Here is a 23377-nt window from a genome sequence, read left to right on the forward strand (position 1 = left end):
ATTATAGTCTACTTACAGATAAAAATGTATTTTTAACACTGACCTCATGTCTAAATTAAAATTAAATATTAGTATTTAGTTAAAGAACTTTTTTTTTTCTAAAATATCCATCGCACGTTGAACACACCTTAAAAAGTGGGATAACTGGCTCCCAAGATTTAACGCAACTACATACACAAGTCAGGATTCAAATCTCTGACCTTATTTAAGCGTGGATCAACCCTTATCACTGAACTACATGCTTAAGGTTATTTAGTTAAAGAACATAAGTGTTTATTTATACCAAAGATTTTGGATAAATATATTTTTAATTTACATTATAATAATTGTATTTAATTAGTTTAACTCATGTATATTATTCGTGTGACTCGATTATTCTGTTTTAAAGATAATATAAAAGTATAATCATACAAGTAATAGTAACTGTTTTTCTCTTACACCAGCAAGTTAGATGAAACATTAATATTTGTGGTTGAAATATTTATTTCTCAGCCAGTCCCTTTTAAGGCAACTTGTATACTCTATTATATTTTATTTGTGTAGCGTATAGATAAGGATTCCTTATAGTTTGATCAAATTTAATGGAACATTATTATTTCTGGTTTAGATATTTCTTTCCCACCCAACCAGTTTACACATGCATTTAAGGAATCTGTCACTTACTCTTTCATTCTACTGTATTTTATTTGTTGTTTAAGATAGTTACACAAATTAGTGTTATTTTTTAATTAAAATTAAATTTTTATTTTGGTATTATCAATTTTTATTTAATATAAATTTCATTAATATATGTTTATATATATTGTAAAAAAAATTAATTTTAATTAGAAAATAACATTAACTGTATCTAAAGAAATGTTATTGAATTTTTTGTTTGGAGAAAATATGACACCTATGCTCTTCAGACTTCTTGATATTGATTATATATATGTATAAATATTTACAATTAACTAATATTTGTTATTTATTGAAATAAAAGTTTAATTTTCATGCACTTAGCAAGGTAAAAAAGGTTTATATGATTAACCAAACATAAAATATTTCTAATATACTTTTAAAATGATTATTGGGAAATTAATAATTTTTTTTGTATATGATAATTTATGATTATTAAATGATAATATAATTTTTTTTTAATTATTAGTACATATATTATTATTTATTGCTATTTTCCAAAAAAATATTAATGTAAATAATCTTTTCTCACTTATTTATATCAAGGCAAATATTTTTTTTATAGAAAAAATTAATATATATTTTTATTTAATTAAAAATAAATGATAAATTAAAACTATTTTTCCTTCTAAAAAAACAAAAAGAAGATATTGAATCGCCTCCCTCCCTCATCATTATATTTTTCTATTGTTGCACATGTTGGTCATCCATCACATGCAATATGAACCCATGAGAAGGAGAAATTTATGGAAGTGTTAGAATCAATTAATTAATAAAACATAATGTAAGGACTACATAATTAAAAAATTGATTACATATGTTGTAAATTGATCCCAAGTCAACTCTTAGCTGTTAAAGAGTTTTGTTTTCTAAGAATGGAATAGAACTTGTGCATGACAAATGTCTCCATCTTCTTATTAATATTGGACTCCTTCATGCTATTGTCCCATACAATATATTATTGTCTTCATTGCATTCTCATATGTGGAAACAGGGAAGGGACAGCTACTTAAGCGTATCAAAATCATATCACATTTGAAGACTATGAGCATTAATACTTTAAGGTTTGAATGTTAATTTGGTGCAAATTATTTAAGTCCTGAATTGTTAATATAAGATTTTTTTTTATATTTTTTTTTAATTTCATGAAAAGCAACTAACTTGTTGATTTGAGTGAAATTGATCTCAAACGAAGTTACAAAAAGAGAAACTAGTTACTAAAGATGATTAACCAGATTTTTCAATCAAAATTGATTATCAAAGTTTAGGAAAACTTTTCAAAATTATATTATTATTTTCACAAAAAGTTGCAAATCAAATGGCAATTTCAGGTTGCATCCAGCACATAATTATATTGGAATGACGAAAGGGTCATATTTCCAAGATGATCTGTATATGTATCATAATTCACAATATAATACGAAAATTTAGCAACACAAATGTGGGGATAGCTATAATGTACTTCTATAAAATCATGTAAATAAAAATCAAAGAGAAAGAAAAATGGTATTTAATAAACACATGCTGTTCTCTCTTCTTTTTTTTTTTTTTTTTTTTTTTTAATTGTAACTGATATATTTTTTTAGTTATAAAAATACCACTTTTATTTTATTTTATTTTATGTTTTTAAAATTGTGAAGACAATTATTTTCATTATTTTATTTACAAATTATTGTTTTTTTCTCAAACTTTTAAAGTGTATTATGTGAACTTTTTATTATTGTTAGATAAAAATGTATTATATGAAAAAAGTTGCTAAAGAAACCAAACATACGCTTTAAGGTGACATTATATTTATGCTTAGATGCTCTATAAATTTTTATTTATGTACTTAAGAGTTACAAATTTTTTTGAAACAACTTTCTTAATTTATACAAACCAATCCAAGTTTTTTGTTGTTGGGTTGAAGACACATACAATTGAGTTGGATGGGCCAGGTTTAATATCCCTAACCCTAACCCCAACCTAAACAAATTACTTCACCAGTGATATCTAAGAACAATTGATGTATCTGTATATCAGAATTTCAGAATCCATTAATTTGCAGGCGTTGGATGTAATTATTAAATATTGTGGGCATGAGATTTGTTACTTAAAATTCATAAATATGATTTTAATGTCTGTAAATATAGTGGTTTTTTTATGTTAGTTCTTTATTTTTTTTTATTTTAGCATTTATAATTTTTTTTTTGTAAAATGTTTCTATCATTAACAAATGATGATAAAAGCCCTTTATAAAATTCTTAAAATTTATAAGGACCATAACTGAAAAAAAGAAAATACTAAAATTAAAATTCTTCATATAACAAATATATTAAACCTATTTTTGCATTGTTTCATTAGTTTTAGTATCAGAAATGAGAGGGTGGATACAAATAACACTCATTTGATGTAGCAAAAGATTATAAGATATCAAAGAATAAAAGAGTACTATGAAAGTAACTCATTATGTAATTGATTGAATGATAAAAGATACAATAATAACGTATAAATACCCTATTTGTAGAGCTTATTTCAAACAAATTAATATTTCTATGAATTAATTATTCTTAACATTTTTTAGTACCCTGTCATTCAACTTTGTACCTCACTCTTTTATTGGGAAATAATCACCTGTAGTATTAAACATTGCCGATGGAAACATAAAAACAAAATGCACTTTAGTAGCTGCAAAAATAGATCAAGTTAGTACATTGCTCATGGTTGATTCCATGTTAATAAATCAGTTATAGTTCCCAATTATTTAGCAATAGTAATTCTTTAACATTGATGTCTGCTGAACTCTATTTGATTTCAAACTGTTAATTATCATCGTTGTGTTCAAAACTGGCAAGGAATTAGTATTGTCATTTGATTTCCATTCAGCAAAACTGTACTGAGTTTACACACGTATAGTTTAAGTCTGTATATTGAACAAACATACGAATGCACTCATCATATATTCATATATGTTTTGGAAATAGATTGCATTTCTGAATCAACCCGGATATGACTAAGGAATGCCACGGAAGTTATTCTAGAACTAAAAAACTATTAAGAGGCATTCTCAAATACTACTTTCGTTATTATATATAAGAAATAAATGAGTCTTATTTTGATCCTAATTATAAAAATACATGAGTCGACTTTTAAATGTATTATTTAGTAATTTTCTTTTAAAAGTAAAATTCAATAAAACAGCATAGGATTGAAGCATCATTTCTTTCACCACACCTGTTCGGAATCTACACTGAAATTGCAACTGTCTAGAACCCAATATTGATGTGTAATGTGTTTCATCTGCATATATTTTTGAACCAACGTTTCATCAAAAGATTGAAGTTGAAAATTTTAACATGTAACACTGTTGCACTGGTTGGCCCGAGACAATTAAGGAAAGAGGAATATAAAAAATGCCATCGAAAGAACCTTAATGTTAATCATGAAGGAGAAGATACTTGGTCAATAAAATCCTGCTAAAGAGGTGGCAATTTTAACAAAATCTTACTAAGCAAAGCTTGATATGTATATATCTTTTTCAATAAATTCAAGAATTGGTCCATATTTTCAGAAGGTGCCATTTGCAAATTACCATTTCCGTACGCATTACTTGCCCAACTTAATAATGCAGTAGCAGTAACAAACAGCATATCAGGTTTATGATGTCTATGCCCGAGACTTCCAGAACAACAAAATATTTGTAATGAAGTGGAGATGGGCTCTGAGGAATAAACTATCTTTTCACTTTTTGTCTCCAACTTCTTTGTTGCAATGAAATCATAGTCAGAAAAACAAAAATAGTCATATGATGTGAAATATAGATGGTACCGTGATGTAGCAAGGTCCTTTAAAATTCAAGGAAAACACTATCAATTGTCTTGAGTTTTTCCATCTCCTCCTCACCGGCAATTCCAGGATCAACATAACACAACTGAAATAGAAACAAGATCATCAAGCTTCATCATACAATGTTGCAAGGCAATTACAATTTGGTTAAAAGAAGAAAAATAACCTGGTATTGTGGCTTCTTTAGTGTGTGCACTCCTCTTTTTATGAATTTCTGCCATCCAACTTTCACCCTAAGTGATCTTTCTAGAGCAGCCGTTCTCTATAATGATAAGTCACATTTTAAAGGATGTCATGCCATCATTACTACATAACAATTATGTTCAAAATTAATTCTTTTAATAATCACACTTGCACGCACACAAAATTGAAAGAGAGAGAGAGAAGTAGGAAGAAAACATATCTAAACCTACTTCAAATTGCATATCCTTACCTGTAGAGCTATAATAATCCAAAGAATACAACCAGTTACCAGAAAAACTACCAAAAAAGGATCGTAGGCATATTTGGATAATTTTTTTCATAAACACTTCTAAGAAGTGAAAAAAGAAAAAAAAATGAAATTTGTCTATAAGTTAAAATTATTTTTGCAAAAGCTAATTTGTTAAAGCTCTCTCATATTATCTTCACTAAAAACTTATTTTTAACTTGTAAAATTCCTCTCATTTTAACTTCACTGAAAATTTATTTTTAATTTATACATAAGTTAATTTTAGTTTAAGAATAAATTTATTTCATTTTTTCTTCATATTTTTTTTCTCCTAAAAGTGTTTTTAGGGAAGTTTATTCAAACATACTCTATGTAATGAGGGTTATAATTAAAACTGGATAAGCTTTGTAATTTGACCTGGGTTTCAATAGGTCAAGAAGCACTCATGATATGCTATTATATTACTCACAAACATCTAAAGAACAAAGAAAATAGGCCTTAACATGCAAATATATTACATGAGCAGGATCCAGAACCAGGAGATTATATTGCGGTGTTCCAGACCGTTGATATTTGACTTGAATTCCAACTATTGTTCTTGAATGCCCATCATGTTGAAAGTACAAGGGCCTGTCCAAGAAAAGCTTTCTATACTTAAAAACACCATAAAAGAACACAATTATTTGCTTGGTTAGAACATGTGTACCTAAAATGCACCCTCACTTACGTTTTCTCACTGATAAGAACACGCTTGTGGCCAAATTGAACTGTGTCTTTATGAGAAAAGTAATTCCACACAAAATCCATAAGAACTTGATGACCCTCATTTTGTTTTGCACTACTGCTTACCGCTCTATCACCACTATTTTCTTTATCAACAGTGTCACGAATCCGGATAAGAGAAGAACATGACTTTGCATCTTGGCTACAACCAGCTTGAGCAACACCACGAGACACATATCTATCCATTGGTCCACAAGTATTTGGTGCTTTCCTCTTCCTTCCATCATTGGTTGTCACTAGCTCCTTTGCCCCAACACTTGAACCATGGACAGATAGATAGAGTGCTTCAGATTCCTTGGGACCAAAATCCACTACCCTCACTCGGAGACCAAAAGAACGCAAAAGGGCAGCACATTCAGTAGCTCCAATCCATTTTTTTGAGCCATAGATGGCATGGTTAAATTGATCAGAGCCAGGTGCATCAAAACCCCTTTCCCAAGCAATCTCAAGCCACCTCTGGAGTGATAGGATATCAGGGACAAACCCTGAACCACCAAACATGGCTTCTCTTGCTTCTGGCCTTTGTGCCAGCAAGTGTGAGCTAAGCATTTGAGTGTTACGCCAACCACAACCCCATCCAACATCCTCAAACTCAAGGCTCTGGAAATGATCAACATAACCTGACAAAATGCTTCTCGAGTTTTCAGCCTCAGACTCCAAACAGTTTCTCAACAATTCCATCAAACCCTTCTCAACCTTGTAAAACTCTCCCCTTCTCTGCAAATCAACCAAGCAAGAGATCTTTTCATCCATTTTCCACACCCCATTATCTCCACCACTCACACCATCGCCACACCAAATGTTACAATCTCCAGAAGCTGTATCAAGACGGTTGTCACTAGCCTGCAGAATATGAAACAACACAACACAAACCCTTACGTGTCATTCTTCTCCTGCCAAACATATGAAAAAGTGGTCCACTTTAGACCATAAATGAAAGATAATAAAAACCTACTTCAACTAAAATTCACTTCCATTGATGATAAAAACTTGCACTTCAACAAAAAGGGGTAAATAAAAGACAAAAGACCATTCGATCTAATTGAGCAGAAATTGTACACAAAATCACATTGTAAACCCATGTGGGTAAAACTTACTTTCATCAGCATCCACAAAGTGAACCACTTTCAAAAGGGGTTAAAAAAAATTGAATTTTTATTTTTTGAGATTTTCAGAAAAAGCAAAGAGGTGAGTGAGGTGAAGAGTGGGAATGAGAAGGAAAAAGGGGTACCGGAGGAGAATGATAATTTGCATCGTCGTCGTCGAAATGGGAGTTGGCATGCCTGCAATTGAATTGAAGCAGTGTCACTCATCATGAAACGTATCAAATGGGAAGGCAAAGAAGAGAAGAGAGAAAAAAGAGACCATTGGAGTTGGGAGGAAGGAAGTGATAGATGACAGAAGGGGCAAGTGGATGAATCCATAACCATCTTCATCAAATCAAAATTGAAAAGGCTACAATGAGATCTCTTCAATGGCGAAAGCCTCTTCCTTTCAAATTCGTTAACGGCGGCAACCACATTGCTTTGTCCCGCCGATCCTACCAAATTTTAAATTTGTTAAAATATATTTTTAATTCATTTAAAAATCATGGAATAAACAAAATTTAATTTTAATCCTTTTAAAATCATTTTTATCTTTTTCAATTTTATAAATATTAAATTTAATTTAAAATTTAATATTTTTTATCAATCAAAATTATAATAATTATAACTATGTAAGTTGTAGATTATTATAATTTTTTTAAATTATTTCATGTTATTAAGTTAGATTATTGTTCAATGTTAAGAAACTCTAGGATTTAAGGATCTTTTAAAAATGTTAATAGTGACAAGAGTTTCTCTTGATAGAGAATCAATTTGATCCTAAGAAGAAGAGTATATAATGTTTTTATTTAGAATAGAGTCTTATAAAAAAAATTTTCTCGTAATTCTAAAGAAAGGATTTTATAAAGAGGTGTTATGTTTGTGAGTTTCCTTCAACTCTAAATTTTCTTCTCTTTCATTCTTGATCTTTACTAGTGTTGTATTGTTGTTAGATTCAAGTTAGTAGTTGCTAAAATCAGTTGAGTGAGTTGTAAATTTTCAAGTTTTCTTCTGCTCCTTCCTCAGTTCTCTTTGATCCCAAGCTAAGAGAAGTTGGGTTCTCGCTCTTAATGGAGTTAATAAGTTGTTGAATGATATATAAGTTGTATGTTGCATGAATCCTTCTGAAATTTGGAGTTGTGTTGATAAAGTTGAAATTATTTTTGGTGGGAGTTGAGGTTTTGGGTTCATGATGAGAAATGTGATGATTTGTTATGATTTGTGGTTGCATGTTGATTCTAAGTGCATATATGTGTTGGTTGTGATGTTTATAACTACTATTTGATGTTGCATGTGTTAGATTTTTGCTGGGATTCAGGTTTTGACTCAAAATTGGGTTCTACATATACATAATTTTAATACCATGGCGGGTATGCCTTCATGGCAATGGGTGTTGTTCCAACTTAAGGATCTCTATCTCAATCACATCGGGTGTAAGATCGGTGACATTGGACGTGAGGATAAAGACTCGTCTTGAGTTGATATGATGTTGGAGTGATTTGAATGGTGTCGGATGTGAGAACATTGGAAGATCTCTAACTTGGTGACGTTGGCCCAAGGTTGAGTGGCGCTCAGAGCCAAGCCAAAGCTTTCTGCCTGAGTGATGTCAAGTGCTAGGAAAATGACATTAGGTGTAAGTTAGACAAAGACTCTCTACCTAAAACAATGTTGGACATGACACTTTGTCACACTAGGTGCAAGGTCCTAAGGGTCTCTATCTTATCCATGTTAGGTGTAGGTTGTGTTGCATCGAGCATGGGTGAGACAAAGAGTTCTCTATCTTGATGGTACTAGGCATTGCGCATGTGGCGCCAATGTTGGTTGTTGAAGGGTAACATGTTGATGTATTTGATGAAGTGTTGAATACTTGTTGATTGAGTTATTAGATGACTAAATGATAATGAATAAGTTGAAAGGATAATGTTGTATGTGTTGATTTCATTGTGAGTTGCTAGTTGAAAGTTGAAATGAGTTGTAAGTTGTGTAGTTGTGTTGGATTTGCTATATGCATGACATTGTTGTGTTGTTGAAATGATGAATCTTGAGAATGCTTTGGACATTTAGGCATGGTGTTGTTGTGTTGTGATGACCAACCTAGGACTAGATGAGAGGTTTTCAAAGTTGCATATCTCATTATGTGGATATTATGTTGTGGTGTTCTAAGAGCCTAATTTGTTGAAAACCCCTTCTTGAAAAGCCGACCCTTGAAGTGGATAGTTGTGTTGAATCTCCTATAGGACTTAATTAGTACCATGTGTAAACAAGGACACATGTATAAAATGACCACAATATAAGGGTCAAGTCAAGTTATACTAATTACAAGTAATCAACTAAGAAAAATATGAAGCCCGTAATTTAGTTCCTAACCAAGCATCAGAAGGATGTAGTACTTGGAGGATAATCTGTGGGGTAATTCCATAGAATACTTAGCTAAACTAGTTAATATCATGGTAGACTTATACCCAATTGTTCTATTCAGATAGTAGTAGTATTAAACTTTCTTGTTTAAGTGACAACATCTAAAAAACCAAGTTGTTGTGTTATGGATTTATATCCAATTTGTTATTGATCTAGCAAGCCCAACAAGATCACTCTATGTTGTTGTTTTAGTAGTGTTAAACCACTTAAATTATTCATCTCGTGTTATAGGAGATCTCTTAATTGAAATGTGTGATGACACATATAATTGTGTTGTTGTGATGAACAATTTGAATTGTTAATATTATGATGCTTGGGTTGATATTGTGCTATCGTAGACTGTGTTGTTCATGTTGATATATGTTGGTTGTTTGGTGATGATGCATGTTGATAGTGAAAGAGATGAAATGTAGATGTGTTAACACATTAAAGTTATTGAAGTTTTTATGTTGCACGTTATATATATGTAGATGTTTTAAAACTCTAACTTACTCTTACGTGTTTTCATGTAGGTTGGACTACGATAATCATATATGGTATGATAGTAGGTAAGGATAGGTATAAAGTTATTTAGTGGAGGCCATCTAGTGGTGTTGGAGCCGAGTGTTTTCTGTTGATGACTACCTTTAAGTCGTTCTTGTATAAATCATAGAAGTTACTTGACTCAACTTATTGTACCTATTTACATGATTATTGTACTTATATTGCACTTATTTATATAGTTATTTTATCCTTACATGTATACAATACAGTACATGTATAACTCTAAGTTAATAAATGTTCTGCAACCAATAATTATGTTGTTTAATGTAGAGATTATGACAAATTATTAGAATAATAACATCATTTTTGTATGTTTGACAATTTCGACATTAAAATTCAAATTTAGGCCTTACACATCACATATCCTACTTTTTACTTTACCAATTTCCCAAGTCAGTATGGGGAAGAAGCTATGCGGAGTGTTTTCACCAGGTGGGGAACAATCAGAAACCTTTTTATATCTGGTAGATTGAATAGAGGTGGTCAACGTTTCGGTTTTGTTACAATTGGTCCAACGGAAGATGTGTTTTCTTTGGAACAAGAATTAGATTCTATCTGGATAGGTACGTTTAAACTAAGGGTGAATGTGCGGCGGTTCGATAGGAGGCAAAAGGATCAAGGCATGTTGATCTCACAAGAGGCGGTGATCGGCAAGGAGGGAGATGCGGTACAGAATAAGGCTATGATTTCAATGAAATCACCTGTTCCAAAGGCAGATCCGAAGCCAATCGTTTCTCAGGTTACTAAGGAGGTGTGGAGGGTGAAAAAGTCAGTGAAAGGAGAAGGTTGTGTCTTATCTGATTGGCATGGATTATCTTTTCATGTGGAATCAGAGGAGGTAGAAATGTTGGAATCGTGTTATGTGGGCCGAGTTTCAGCGCCAGAATTAATTTATGTGTTGCAAGATCGTTTGCTTAGAGACGGCCTGTCGTCGTTTACTGTAGTTCCCTTGGGAGGGGATACAGTGCTGCTTAAACCTTTGCCGGGTGAAGCGTTAGAAGAGTTGGTGAAGGACGCCGAATCTATGTTGGCAAATTATTTTGTTTCGTTGTCGAAATGGAAGCCTGAGGAGGTGGCTACGGAGAGGCAGGTTTGGGTTCGTTTGAAGGGCGTTCCGGTTCATGCGTGGAAGGGTAGCTTTTTCAGTCTTGTGGCTGGCACAGTTGGTTCTTTTTTAACCTTGGACGAGTTCACGACGCGTCAAGCTAGATTGGACGTTGCAAGGATACTGATTTGCACTTCCAAGTGGACACCCATTAATAGGACATTGGAGGTGAAGATTAATAATTCAGTCTTTTTGATTCAAATGGTGGAAGAAATATTTACGCCGGTGGATTTTTGGAACACACGTAGGCCGACAACTAAGGCTCATTCGTCGGAAGTCGATTCAGAGTGGTGGCTACAAAGATGGGAGGCGTTTGAGGATCAAATGTTAGATTCAAATTCTGAATATCAAAATTCTGAAAGATTTTCTTTCGGCGCTGACACTGTAGACCCAATTCATGTGGAGGATCAAGTTAAAATTTTAAATGCTGAGGTGAGAGAAATTATGGCAGGTGCAGATTTGATGGGCGACAAAGATTCTCACAACGCTTGCTTCGAAGTGCCGTTGAAAGTAGGATCGCGGGCAGAAAAGTTTGTTACGACATCGGGTGGTGTGAAGAGCAATGTGTTAGGTGTGGACAGAAATGTTGTTTTTGAACCTATTGTGGGTCATATGTCATTGGGTGAAGGAACACATTCTTCTCAGGCGGTTGGTTTTCAAGCGTGTTCATTGCCTCCGAAACGGAACGACCATGTAAATTCCTCCAATCATGTTTTGTCCCCTCTAAAACATCAAGACGGTGTGATGGGGTCACGTATTTCCTACAAGAATCCTGTTCGTGGATTGGTAGATGGTGAAGGTGATGTTGTGCGTGAGGAGGCATGTGGTGTTTTGAATGCAACTGATCCTGAAGGTCACAAGGTGGTCGTGAGTCATGCTAATTTGGTTGGACAATCGGTGGGTTTTGGCATGATTAGGGAGGGGTTTGGGCAAGGTTTGACGAACCTTGAAGATGGGGATGTGGGTGTGCTTGATGGGGTTCCTAGTGATCCCGGGGTCAGTAAGGTGATGAACACTGGGGGAGAGGATGTCGGGCAGGAGGTTAGTAAGGTGGCAGTAGGCGGTCTGGTGGATGGTGGGGTGGAGTTTGGTGGGGTAGAGGCTGGCGGGGTGGTGAGCGACGGGATGGTGGTCGGTGATGTGGTGGTCGGCGAGGTGGTGGCTGGTGGGGTAGAGGTTACTGGGTTAGAGGTTGGTGTGGTAGGTTCGGTGGAAAAGAGGGGGATGGACCAATATGTTAGTGAGGTGATGGTGGGAAGCATCTCGGGCGTTCCATGGGAGGATTTTGAGAAAAATTTGTTGAACGTAGAGGTGGAATATATGCTTGAGGATCGTGGGGTGCGAAGGGGGAGGCCTCGAAAGGTGGGAAAGAAAGGTAGAATTGGTGCAAAGTCAGAGGTTTTGCCACAATCTGGAAATACTGGCTTCATAAGTCTTTTATTGTTCCTAATAAGGTCCTAGAGCCGAGTGAGGTAGCTATTCAAATGAAGGAAATAGGGGAAAGGTTGGGGATTGTTTATTCAGATAGTGATGATTATTTACGTAAATTGGAAGGATTGGAGGTTAGAGACAGGAACAGTAATCAATCGAGGAGGGGTGGGAATAAAACGGGTGTCTTATGAAGTTTCTTACTCTCAATGTCCGAGGTTTAGGGGGGAGGCTTAAGAAGTGGGAGGTGAGGAAGTTGATAAAGGTTCACAAACCGTGGTTGTTTTGTATTCAAGAGACAAAAATGGAGGTTGTGTCTAGGAGGCTGTGTGAGTCGTTGTGGAGTCACGAAGATGTGGGGTGGTTTTCGAAGCCGGCGGTGGGGCATTCTGGAGGTCTCTTAATTTTGTGGGATAAGTCTAAATTTGTGCTCTCTGAATTCTTCATGGGAACTCATTATATTGGTGTGGCTGGTTGTTTGGTAGGTGAAAGCCAGAAGGTGTCAGTGGTGAATGTGTATGCTCCGTGTGATCTAGAAGGCAAGAAAGGATGCTGGCGTGAGTTAATTCAGGAGATCGAAGCTAGAGGGGGGGATCGGTGGTGTGTGGTGGGAGATTTTAATGCCATAAGATGTGAGGAGGAGAGGAAAGGGGTTCGAGGTTTCGATAGAAGGGAGGAGATGCGGTTATTCTCAGATTTTGTCAATTCTTCAGGATTGTTAGATCTACAAATGTTTGGGAGACAATTTACTTGGTTTAGAAATGATGGCAAAACTATGAGTAGATTTGACCGGTATCTTGTTTCTGTGGATTTTGCATCGTCACGGGAAGGGTTGGAACAATGGGGTCTTCCTAGAGGCATGTCAGATCACTGTCCTGTGTTACTTAAGACAGGTGTATCAGAGTGGGGACCTAAGCCGTTTCGAGTCCTCAACTGTTGGTTCGACGACATTCGATTTAAGCCTTTTGTGGAAGATGTCTGGGGGAGAATGGAGATTAGGGGGAAGAAGTGTTTTGTGTTGAAGGAAAAATTGAAAGAGTTAAAAAAGCGTTTAAAAATATGGAATAAGGAGGAGTTTGGGGATATTAACCAGAATATTGAATTGCTACATGAGGAAATTCACAATCTTGAGTCAAAGGAAGAAGAGGCAGGTTTAGAGGAGGAAGAATTGTCCCACCTAAATCTAAAAAGGGGGGAATTACAAAAATGGGTAAGCCATCAATGCTCTATTTTGCACCAAAAATCGAGGGTGCAGTGGCTTCGGGAAGGGGATGTTAATTCGAAATATTTTCATCGGTCTATTGCGCGGCATAGGAAAAGCAATGAAATTCGATGTTTAGATTTTGATGGGGAACTAGTGGAAGAAAAGACTCATATGCATCGAAAGGTGAAGGATTTCTTTGAAAGGCATTTTCGGGAATCAAATAAAGCGAGGCCGAGGTTGGGGGAGTGGCGATTTTCTTCATTGTCAGAAGGGGAGAGGTTTTTTTTGGAAACACCTTTTTCAGAGACAGAGATTAAGGAAGCAGTATGGAGTTGTGATGGTAACAAATGCCCAGGCCCGGACGGTTTTAATTTACGTTTTATCAAGGAATTCTGGGATACTCTAAAAGAGGATTTTGTGGGTTTCTTTGATGAATTTTTTGTTAATGGTAAGCTAGTTAAAGGAGTCAATAACTCTTTCATTACTTTGATTCCAAAAAATGACAATCCCCAGGGTTTAGGTGATTACCGCCCAATATCCTTGATTGGTAGTGTTTATAAGGTTCTTACCAAGGTTTTGGCCAATAGGATGGGTAGAGTGATGCCAACTATAATTTCTGGATCACAGTCAGCTTTTGTGAAAGGTAGGCAGATTTTGGATGGGGTTTTAATAGCAAATGAGGTAGTGGAAGAGGCTCGGCGGTTGAGAAGAGCCTTGGTGTGTTTTAAGGTGGACTTCGAGAAGGCCTACGACTCGGTAAATTGGGAGTATCTTTGGGATGTAATGGGGAAGATGGGTTTTGGACCTACATGGGTGAGTTGGATGCGAGAATGTGTGTGTTTGACAAAATCGTCTGTTCTGATCAATGGTAGCCCAACTGAGGAATTCAATGTAGGAAGAGGATTAAGACAAGGGGACCCACTTTCTCCTTTTTTATTCTTGATTGCTGCAGAAGGGCTTAATCAAATGGTCCAGTTGGCGGTCTCTTTGGATTTGTGGAAGAGTTTCATAGTAGGCAAGGACAAGATTCAGATTTCCCATCTTCAATTTGCAGATGATACGTTGCTGCTGACTCAAGGGGATTGGAGGTCTTTAGAAACTATTAAGGCAATATTACAAAATTTTGAATTGGTATCAGGCCTTAAGGTGAATTTCAGCAAGAGTAATTTGATAGGTATGAATACGCCGGATCAGTGGTTAGAGCAAGGGGCGAACTTGTTGAATTGTAGACGAGGAGCTTTTCCTTTTAAATATTTAGGGCTTCCCGTTGGAGATCATCCTGCAAGAGGAGCTATGTGGCAGGTGATAGTGGAGGTGGTTCAAAGAAGGTTGGCTTTGTGGGAGAATAAGTACATTTCCCTAGCTGGCAGAGTGATACTTCTAAAATCGGTTTTGTCAGCCTTGCCTACCTATTTCTTATCCTTCTACAAAGCGCCAACAGGTATTCTCTCCAGAATAGAGTCTATCTTTAAAAGTTTCCTTTGGGGGGGAAAGAAAGACCATAGGAAAATTCATTGGTTGTCTTGGGAAAGGGTGTGTAGAAGTAAGGAGGAAGGGGGTCTTGGTCTGTGTGATTTACGTAAATTTAATTTGGCCTTGCTAGGCAAGTGGAAATGGAGGATGCTAACGGAACCTAATAGTCAATGGGTGAGAGTGCTCAATTCAAAATATGCAAAGGAAGACGGTTCATGGGTAGTGGAAGGTCGGACTTGCTCTAAATGGTGGGTGGATATGCAGTCAGTTGTGGATGCGGTTCACGGATGCTCTGGATGGTGGAACCAACATGTACGCCATGTACTGGGAAACGGTAAGCAGACTCGCTTTTGGCATGACAGGTGGATCGGTGAAACTCGTTTTTGTGATGAGTTTAGTCGCCTTTATGAAATCTCGTTAAACAAAAATGACTCGGTAGAAGGAATGTATGAGGGTGGTTCAAAGTGGCGGTGGAGTTGGAGGCGCCCACTTTTTGCATGGGAAGAGGAAAAGTTGGTTGAGTTGGCTAATAGGTTGGCCTCGGTAGTTTTGACAGAGGCTCACCCAGATGAATGGCGTTGGTTAGCCGAAAGGTCAGGGAAATATTCGGTGGCATCTGCTTATAAGATTTTAGCAAAGTCAAACCATGTTCAAGTGGACACTTTTTATGATACGATATGGGCCAAAGGTATCCCTCCTAAGGTTCAAGTTTTAGTGTGGCAGTTGGAAGCGGACAGGTTACCTACCCGGGATAACCTCCTTTTGAGAGGGGTTAATCTAGAAGGACAAAATGGTTGTGTTTTTTGCGAAGAAGGCTCGGAGTCCAGCAAGCATTTGTTCCTCTTGTGCCCAAAGGCTTATGCTGTTTGGGTCAGATTATACGCTTGGTGGGGAGTGTCAGGGGTGCTTATCAACGAACTTAGGAGTTTTTGTCATCAATATATGGGATTGGTGAGTGGCAGTAAGGGTATTAAGCGAGTTTGGTCCTTTGTTTGGTTTGCAGGTATATGGCAGTTATGGAAGGCTCGAAATGAGAACATTTTCAAAGACAAACTCTTTAAGGTGGAAGAGATCGTGTTCATGGCACAATTGAGATCGTGGGAATGGTGTACGGCTGCTAGAATGGTGTCTTCTTCTTTTCCAGAATGGTTGATGAACCCATTGTCCTGTGCAAGTGTCCCTTAAATTTGTTTTTTCTTATTTTTAGGTCATCTTGTTTTTAATTATGACTTGCACTTCTTGTGCACAATTTTCTTGGAATTAATAAATTCTTGGCTTATCAAAAAAAAAAACATCACATATCAACCTTCACACCCTATTAGCCTACTTTCCTAATTAGATTTAATACATAATTGCGTCAATGAATATTTTTTATTTACACTTTGGAATAGGAAATTATAATTTAATTATTTATCTTATCACAAATATTATAAATTCATAATTGAGTTCTATAATAATAATTTACGATGGATTTATTGGTCGGACTTAATTATAAAAATTGTGTAAGATTGATGATTAATTTTTTTAAAAATAATTTAAATACTTAATTAAAAAGTTTCAAATAATTAACATATATTAATATTACTAATTTTTATAATAATCATTTCAAAAGTTATAATTAAGTTATAATTAAGATAGTTTCTATTTGATTTTGAATGTAAAAATCCTCTTCTTATATAATTTTGTAAAGTTTTTCTTGGAAATGTCATGTGATGTATATGTCTCGAGTTGAGTAATTTGAATTGTGTCATTTTGTTCTTAATTAATTCAAACACATATTTGGTAAAATTGGTCATTAAATTAATTGATAAGTATAAAATTGTTAAAAATATGTTTATAAATTTTATTTTAATTTAATAGACAAAATGTTTTATGTAACTAAAGTTATATATTTTTAGTTAATTTTTAGCTCTAACACTTTTTCATTTAAATATCCAATATTTTTAATAAAACTAATAATGTATCAATTAAAATAAATAGTGCAATGTTAAATGGACATAAATGAATTTTTTATTAAAATTTTGAGAGTAAAAATAAAAGACTAATAAACTGTAAACTCAATCACAAGTGTTTTTAAATAATTTCTAATTTAACTCAAACCTATGTAATAAAATAAAGTCCTTTATTTGAGAGTAAAAGAAATTTTCTATTATTTTTCTTGTGAGATATATTTTTTAATCCCGTGTTTTTTTGATTAAGTATTAAAGTTAATTACTTTCCTATCTTCATTTTATTTTTCTTAAAATCCTATTAGCAACGTCCACTATGAAATGTATGGACTCATTAAAAGTCTCTCTCAATGATCCACGTGCAAGTTGCAACAACGTTTTCAAAAAGATAATTTTATGACAATAATGTCTTATGATAAGAATACATTTGATGCCAGAAGCAACGTATGGTGTAAGACAATTTTGATAATTCCTTATGAAAACAATTGATTTGATACCACACAGCGACCTGTGGTGTCACTGATGTGGCCATTGTCCAAATCCCTGTATTGCTCCCAAACTTCTTCTGCATCAACTTTTCGATCTTGGTTGGGAAAATATTAATGAAGGAACTTGTGGCATAAATCTTGCCACGTAGAGATGGATCCTCCCTGTGGCAATTGATTTAAATTGAAACTTCAAAGGCAAAGAGATATTAAATGACTGATAAAATTAGTTAATGATTACAATCAGATGATATGGGATAGATATTAAAATAAATAATGTTTTCTAATAAAAAGATTCTTAAAAACATTTATAATTTGTATGTAACCGGACTCTAAGTCACTAGCAATATCAAGAGTTTTGTTTTATACTTTCACCTAATAACAAATTATCATGTATGATAACTTAATTGATTCTATAATACCTATCCTAAAAATTTAACCTATCATAATTCTGATTGATTGTAGTGTAGTGCATAGAATCTAAATTTTTATAATTAATTTGCAAAGATTTCAAGATATTAATCAGCATATATAATCAAATTATCAGAGACTGATTATCTCAAAGAAGTCCAAATATACATTTAAAGCAGTGTTTACTTTGCCTGCATGCATCTTTACAAGAAATTCAACCACCTTTCGAAATACCGATAACAATCTTTTTCCCACCTTTGCCACCACCAAATACACTAGGCATGCAAGTTCCTCATTTCAGAACTATAATGTCTATAAAGACTGAGAGAAAATTAGCATAATTTTGGTCATTATAAAAATGGTGTTTCTAGCAACCAACATTCAGTCAGGAATCAGGATATGTACACAAATCCATTGGATCTTTCTCTTTTCCAAAACAAGCACTCGTTGTGTATAACTAATTAGTACCAATCTTCAGTCAGCATCAACCCCTCAACTATTTCATGGTCTTGATGAATAACACAACACTAAAGCATGCTTAAGCTTCATGTCTGTTCAGGATCCGAGTGCCACTCTTGGAAAGAAGAAGGTCTCTCATTTCTCTGTAACCCCTGAGCTCTTCAAGTGCATCCGCCGTCTTTCGAGGCATGAAGAATCCAGAAGCAGTGGCAATTCCTCCCACAGGTTCAGCATCAGCCTTTGGGGAATGGGATGAATAGCAGCTTGGATCTTGGCGCAACGGCGGCGCAGTCCTGAGCATGTGCACAAGAACACCAACAGCAGCATCTTGTGATTTTTTCCCCATTGGCAGTGAAGTTGAAGTAATCTCTGCAGCACTCTTCCCAACCACGTTGTGACTATTTATGCATAAAATAGACAAAAAAGGGGGGTGTAACATAATTAGATAAGCATTTAGGTAGTCAAAAATTCAAAATCAAAGATGATTAAATAAGAATAATATGGTAAAACAGCATTCCTAAACATCTAAAACAAGCTCGAGTATAATTAGAATTGGCATGGCAAGTTACCATTCTGTACAAATGGCCAAAGCACTGCAAAATATAATCCAAGTTATCATCAGTTCCCAAAAGCCAAAAGGATTGGTCAATAATAGTGAAAGGCTTAAAAAAAAAAAGGAACACTAGGGCCATGTTACTAGCAGATAAATGACATGCAAATACATGTTCCTATAGCAAACAAGCACTGTACAAGTTGCCAAAGTAGAACCTATCATGGTAAAATTCAGGTTTAGTGGAAACCAACTATCCAACACAAGCAAATGTAGAAGGAAACTCACCTCCTCCCTGGTACTAATATATGAAAAAGGTAAGGCAACCAAGAGATACCAATGCTATAATAGAGCAATCAGAATTCACAAGTTCTCTTGGAGCATAAGCAATCATATGTTAACAAAACCATGTAACTAGTTTTTCTAATTTTGAGACTAATTGGATCAAAAGGCATGACCACATGGAAGTAAAGATATAAATCTATCCCATAAAAGATGGTGTGTCTATTCTCTTTAAAATGAAATGGCTTCATATTTAACAATAAGTAGGGCTAAACTATATATAGAGAAATAGAGAGGACAACCACCCTGTTGTTCTCAAAATATACAAGGAGATCCCAATTCTATCCACAGGAGGACAAGCAATAGTTTCTTATTGATATATACCTAGACAGGGATATAGATATCACTAACTACTACAGCCAAACATTTTATCCATAACCAAACTTTGACAGACATCTGCTATTGTCAAACTAAATTGACCAAACGTGTCAAAGGATAAATTGGATCATTAGTAAGAGGCTATGACAAACTTGGCTTTTGGGAATGAACTACTTGGTCAGAGAAATAATTGTTTTGACTAAATTGTGGGACACCCTGACTTTTAGTAAATTTTCTGATTTTCCTGGGCTAAAAACTCGGAAGAACACCTTTGTATGTAAATCAAAGAGTTAATATATAAAGAGTTTTACTCTATTTACATATGATTCTGAACTTTGTCAGATTACATAAAGCAGGGGAATCTATTAAATCAGCAATAAGAACGTTCAGTTATTTATTCTTCTGATATAGGAATTAAGATCTTTATAATCACAAGATCTTTTTTGTCTCTCAATTTACCTTGACATAAAGAAGTCAAGTTTACAGGGCTAACATTGACCGATAGTTCAAATTATGTTACAAGGTATTCTTAGAAATTATTAATTACCTTATGCCCAAATTATAAAATAAACCTGTGACAATTAAATAACCTCCACATATGACCCTTTTTCTTAATTCAATCTTGATATTAAAACCAATCAAAATCTCATAAATAACTCCTAGGAAACATCTATAAAGTTCCACAAAACAAATGCATGATATGATTGATATCAAATAATCTTCTGGTCTTTTGTTATTCATTAGCATTCCATGGAATATCAATAGGGTTTTTGTCCATTAAATACATGTCTAGAACCTTGTCAGTGTTGAAAAAATATCATTCCTGAAAATGCAGATTTTCTTTTGCCATTCTGAACATGTAAGCAGATTAAACTGACTTCTAATGTGGCACAAGTTACACATCCAATATAATTTTTAATAATAATCCAGGAAGGGTTTAAAAATTATAAATTCACTATAGGAGGAATTGCTGAAATTATCATTGAAAAAGGAGCTCTGCTAAAAGTACAACGGGTACAAATTCACTGTGCACTTAAATATGTTGTGAATGACAAAGTATATTAAAGTACCTGGATTGAACATCCGGTGGATCAACATCATCAACATCAAAAGGACATGAAAAGTCACCATCATCCAACTCATCCTGAAATGATAATCTACTTGAAGTTCTAGAAAATCCAATGCGTGGTGAGCCACTTGAAGATAACAACCCAGAGAACCTCCCTGAATCATCCTTGCTATCTCTGACAAACTATGAAGAAGATACAAGGCTTATCAAACAGATAAAACACATTTGATTTTAACTGCAGGAATAGAAATGAAGGAACAAGGTTACCTTTTGACCAGTCCTTGAAGCTTCTAATTTCCTGAATGACCTGATTCCAGATGGAGACTCGTGTGATGAACCATCATTCCTTCTGGGAGACAAGGGAGGCAGAGAATTCCGACTAGGATCTGAAAAATTGGGAGAAAGATTTCTGGAGCTTTTGCTCATTACTGGATGAGGTATAGTTACAGGGGCTGTTTCAGAACGTAGTCGAGTTTGCATTGGATTGCCACCACAGAAGTATGTAGGTGGCGATGGAGATGGTGAGGGTGAGAACGGAGGAGAAAGTTGATATTCATCATAACTTGTAGACCATTGCCGATTGTGCATTCGATAGTTATGCAATCTGACACCATAACCATCAGTAGGTGGGGATGGAAAATCATATGGCTTGGGAGAACCTCGATAAACCGGTGAGGAGCCAACAGAAGGATGGTTCTGTACAAAAGGTGCTGCCTTATGGAAACCATAAGTCCAGCTATGAGGACGTTCAAGTGGCACAGAAGTTGGAGGTGCTATCCCTCTCAGTGGAAAGGAAGTAGCACGAACACCCTTATCCGAGGCAGGGAAAGACCTCAAAGGATCAGTGTTGGGGCTTCCAACATAATCAGTAATTATTTTTGTTGGCAATGAAGCTGAACACTCAAGGTTGAAATCAGACAGCGTAGAGCGGTAGGTCACAGATATACAAAGGCGGCCAGGAAGAGCCTCAACAGGAGTGAAACTATACTCTTCCATCATTCCCCCTTCTGCTCGAGAGAAGGGATCGCTAAAGGAAGAAACCTTGTAAATAATATCAAAATTACAAGTATGGCTGGCAGTGCTTAGCTGCCTAAATATCTTATAAGCTGGGAGAAGCCTCATTTGAGAATAAAGAGCGCGAAAGAGTACTATCGACTTCTGGTATGTCTTCTTGTAAGAGCTAGTAATGTCACCAGTTTGGGGAGCCACAACACGGGGACAATCATACTGAACGATCCACCTCTCTATAACAGTCTCAACAGAAGAACCATCCACTTCATGAACTAGTATAATGTCAATTATCATTGGATCCATCAAATTCCTGTGCCAGAAGTGCAAGTTATCTAGGGCAGAAGGCCTGTCACCTAGTGCCAAGTTAAACCACTTGTCACTCCTCTTCACCCTAGGACCGATTGACATGTCACCACTTCGATCATGTGGCCGTAAAAAAGGTACCCTAGAGTCCAAAATGATGTGCAAGCACTTCAAAAGAAATTGATAAATAATTTGTTCCAATTTGCCCAATTCAGGCTGCACATTATTGTGCAAATCCATCCTACCCAGAGGGGAAAATGTGACGAATTCCTAATTAAATTCCCCCTCCACCCAAGAACATGTCTTTACCACAAAAAGAAAAAACCCACTACTTCTCAAACTCATGCATCTCTCTCTTTAAATATCAAATTCCACAAACACGAGATAAAGAACAGATAATACAGCTCACACACACAGTACCACCTCAGTGATCACCACCAGCGAAACCCCATCAGCAAAACCGGAATCATGGATTACTCTGATAATGCAAAAAACAACAATCAGCAAGCATGTCCATACTGCAATATGCCAATATCAACAACAAGCAAATTCCAACTACAATGCAGATACACACAACCCCATGAAAGAAAAATGAATTGGACACACAGATCACATGGGGTTTTCAAGTAATCAGCAACAAACTAATACAACTTAATTTTCCATAAAACAAAACACCATGATCATCATCATCAACAACAACATCAACATGGGGATCTAAGAATAAAGAACAAATTTTTATCACATGGGTAGCAACAGAGAATCTGTAGAGGGAAAAAAAAAAGGAAAACACTCACATGGTAGGAAGCGGAGACGAAGAAGGGTGTTGTGGCATTGGAAAAGAGACGCCATTGGAAGAAATAAGGTTGCGTAGAAACACACAGTGCCGTAGCGTTCTCTCTCTTCAACTCCTAATTATTGTTATCATTAAGATTAGATGTATAATAGTAGTAATTAATTAATAATAGTATATTGTATAATATTTTAATTGATCGTGTTAGGAAATGAGAGAAAATGCTAAAGTTGCATAGGAATTAGATAAATTTTGCAAATTGCAGGCACAGAGACAAAGATAAGGGGTTTCTTACTTTCTTAACCTCAGATTCTCTCTGTTATGATTTTATCATCTAAACTCTATGATTGATTGGTGCTTTTCATTTTCAATTTCATATTTCTTCGTTTCTTTTTCCAAAAAATAGGACCGATTCTGGTTGGTGGTGTGATGGTAATGGTACAGATACCACCTGGCCGTCGCATAAAACAACAAAAATGGTTTTGATTTTTTTTTAGATGTTGTTGCGTAAAAACAAAGATTTCAAAATTTATATATGTTCTTGTATAGTTTTTTTTTTTTTTTTATGTAAAAAACTATACGGCGAAAAATAGGAAAAGCAGAGCGTAAATAAAATTATTGATCTAAGAAAATTAAAAATTAATGTTATAGAAAATATTATATGAATAATATAATTGATGGAATTTGTAATGGACAAAACAAAAGTATTTTTTTATTTAAT

General features: G+C 35.1%; 2 protein-coding genes across 7 annotated transcripts; both read right to left on the reverse strand.

The window, feature by feature from the left end:
- Window positions 1–2209: 2209 nt before the first annotated feature.
- LOC109793073 (Peptidase C78, ubiquitin fold modifier-specific peptidase 1/ 2) lies at window positions 2210–7259 on the reverse strand. 4 transcript variants are annotated; one of them, XM_029274458.2, is made up of 7 exons: window positions 7079–7259; window positions 6945–6996; window positions 5658–6556; window positions 5434–5560; window positions 4667–4762; window positions 4483–4585; window positions 2210–3954 (listed from the first exon to the last, which is right to left on the reverse strand). In XM_029274458.2, the coding sequence occupies exons 1-6, from the start codon at window positions 7147–7149 to the stop codon at window positions 4502–4504; spliced, it is 1329 nt and encodes a 442-aa protein (XP_029130291.1). In that variant the 5' UTR covers window positions 7150–7259; the 3' UTR covers window positions 2210–3954; window positions 4483–4501. The 4 variants fall into 4 exon arrangements, with proteins under 4 accessions (XP_029130291.1, XP_029130289.1, XP_020208135.1 ...); XM_029274456.2 differs by lacking the exon at window positions 2210–3954 and having other exon boundaries at window positions 3978–4585; XM_020352546.3 differs by lacking the exon at window positions 2210–3954 and having other exon boundaries at window positions 3978–4585; window positions 5449–5560; window positions 7079–7257.
- A 10652-nt stretch (window positions 7260–17911) lies between these two features.
- On the reverse strand, window positions 17912–23094 carry ATG13 (Autophagy-related protein 13). 3 transcript variants are annotated; one of them, XM_029274469.2, is made up of 6 exons: window positions 22952–23094; window positions 22661–22774; window positions 20820–22344; window positions 20554–20735; window positions 18843–18866; window positions 17912–18671 (listed from the first exon to the last, which is right to left on the reverse strand). In XM_029274469.2, exons 3-6 carry the CDS (start codon window positions 22104–22106, stop codon window positions 18353–18355), a joined length of 1812 nt encoding a protein of 603 aa, XP_029130302.1. In that variant the 5' UTR covers window positions 22107–22344; window positions 22661–22774; window positions 22952–23094; the 3' UTR covers window positions 17912–18352. The 3 variants fall into 3 exon arrangements, with proteins under 3 accessions (XP_029130302.1, XP_082919145.1, XP_082919146.1); XM_083063019.1 differs by lacking the exon at window positions 22952–23094 and having other exon boundaries at window positions 22661–22932; XM_083063020.1 differs by lacking the exons at window positions 18843–18866; window positions 22952–23094 and having other exon boundaries at window positions 22661–22928.
- Window positions 23095–23377: the final 283 nt, after the last annotated feature.

This window comes from Cajanus cajan, chromosome 9 (assembly GCF_000230855.2).
Source record: "Cajanus cajan strain Asha chromosome 9, NIPB_CcT2T_4, whole genome shotgun sequence".
Taxonomy (NCBI): Eukaryota; Viridiplantae; Streptophyta; class Magnoliopsida; order Fabales; family Fabaceae; genus Cajanus; species Cajanus cajan.

Bases quoted from the DNA above. Each gene is read 5' to 3' on its own strand.
- ATG13 (XM_029274469.2), bottom strand. From the start codon at position 22,106: ATGGATTTGCACAATAATGTGCAGCCTGAATTGGGCAAATTGGAACAA. The intron at 18,867-20,553 runs GTACTTTAATAT...TATATTTTGCAG, and splicing joins CCACCGGATGTTCAATCCAG to TGCTTTGGCCATTTGTACAG. The intron at 18,672-18,842 runs GTAACTTGCCAT...ATGCATAAATAG, and splicing joins TTGGCCATTTGTACAGAATG to TCACAACGTGGTTGGGAAGA.
- LOC109793073 (XM_029274458.2), bottom strand. From the start codon at position 7,149: ATGAAGATGGTTATGGATTCATCCACTTGCCCCTTCTGTCATCTATCA. The intron at 6,997-7,078 runs GTCTCTTTTTTC...ATTCAATTGCAG, and splicing joins CCTTCCTCCCAACTCCAATG to GCATGCCAACTCCCATTTCG. The intron at 4,763-5,433 runs GTTAAGGCCTAT...TTATCATTATAG, and splicing joins CTCATGTAATATATTTGCAT to AGAACGGCTGCTCTAGAAAG.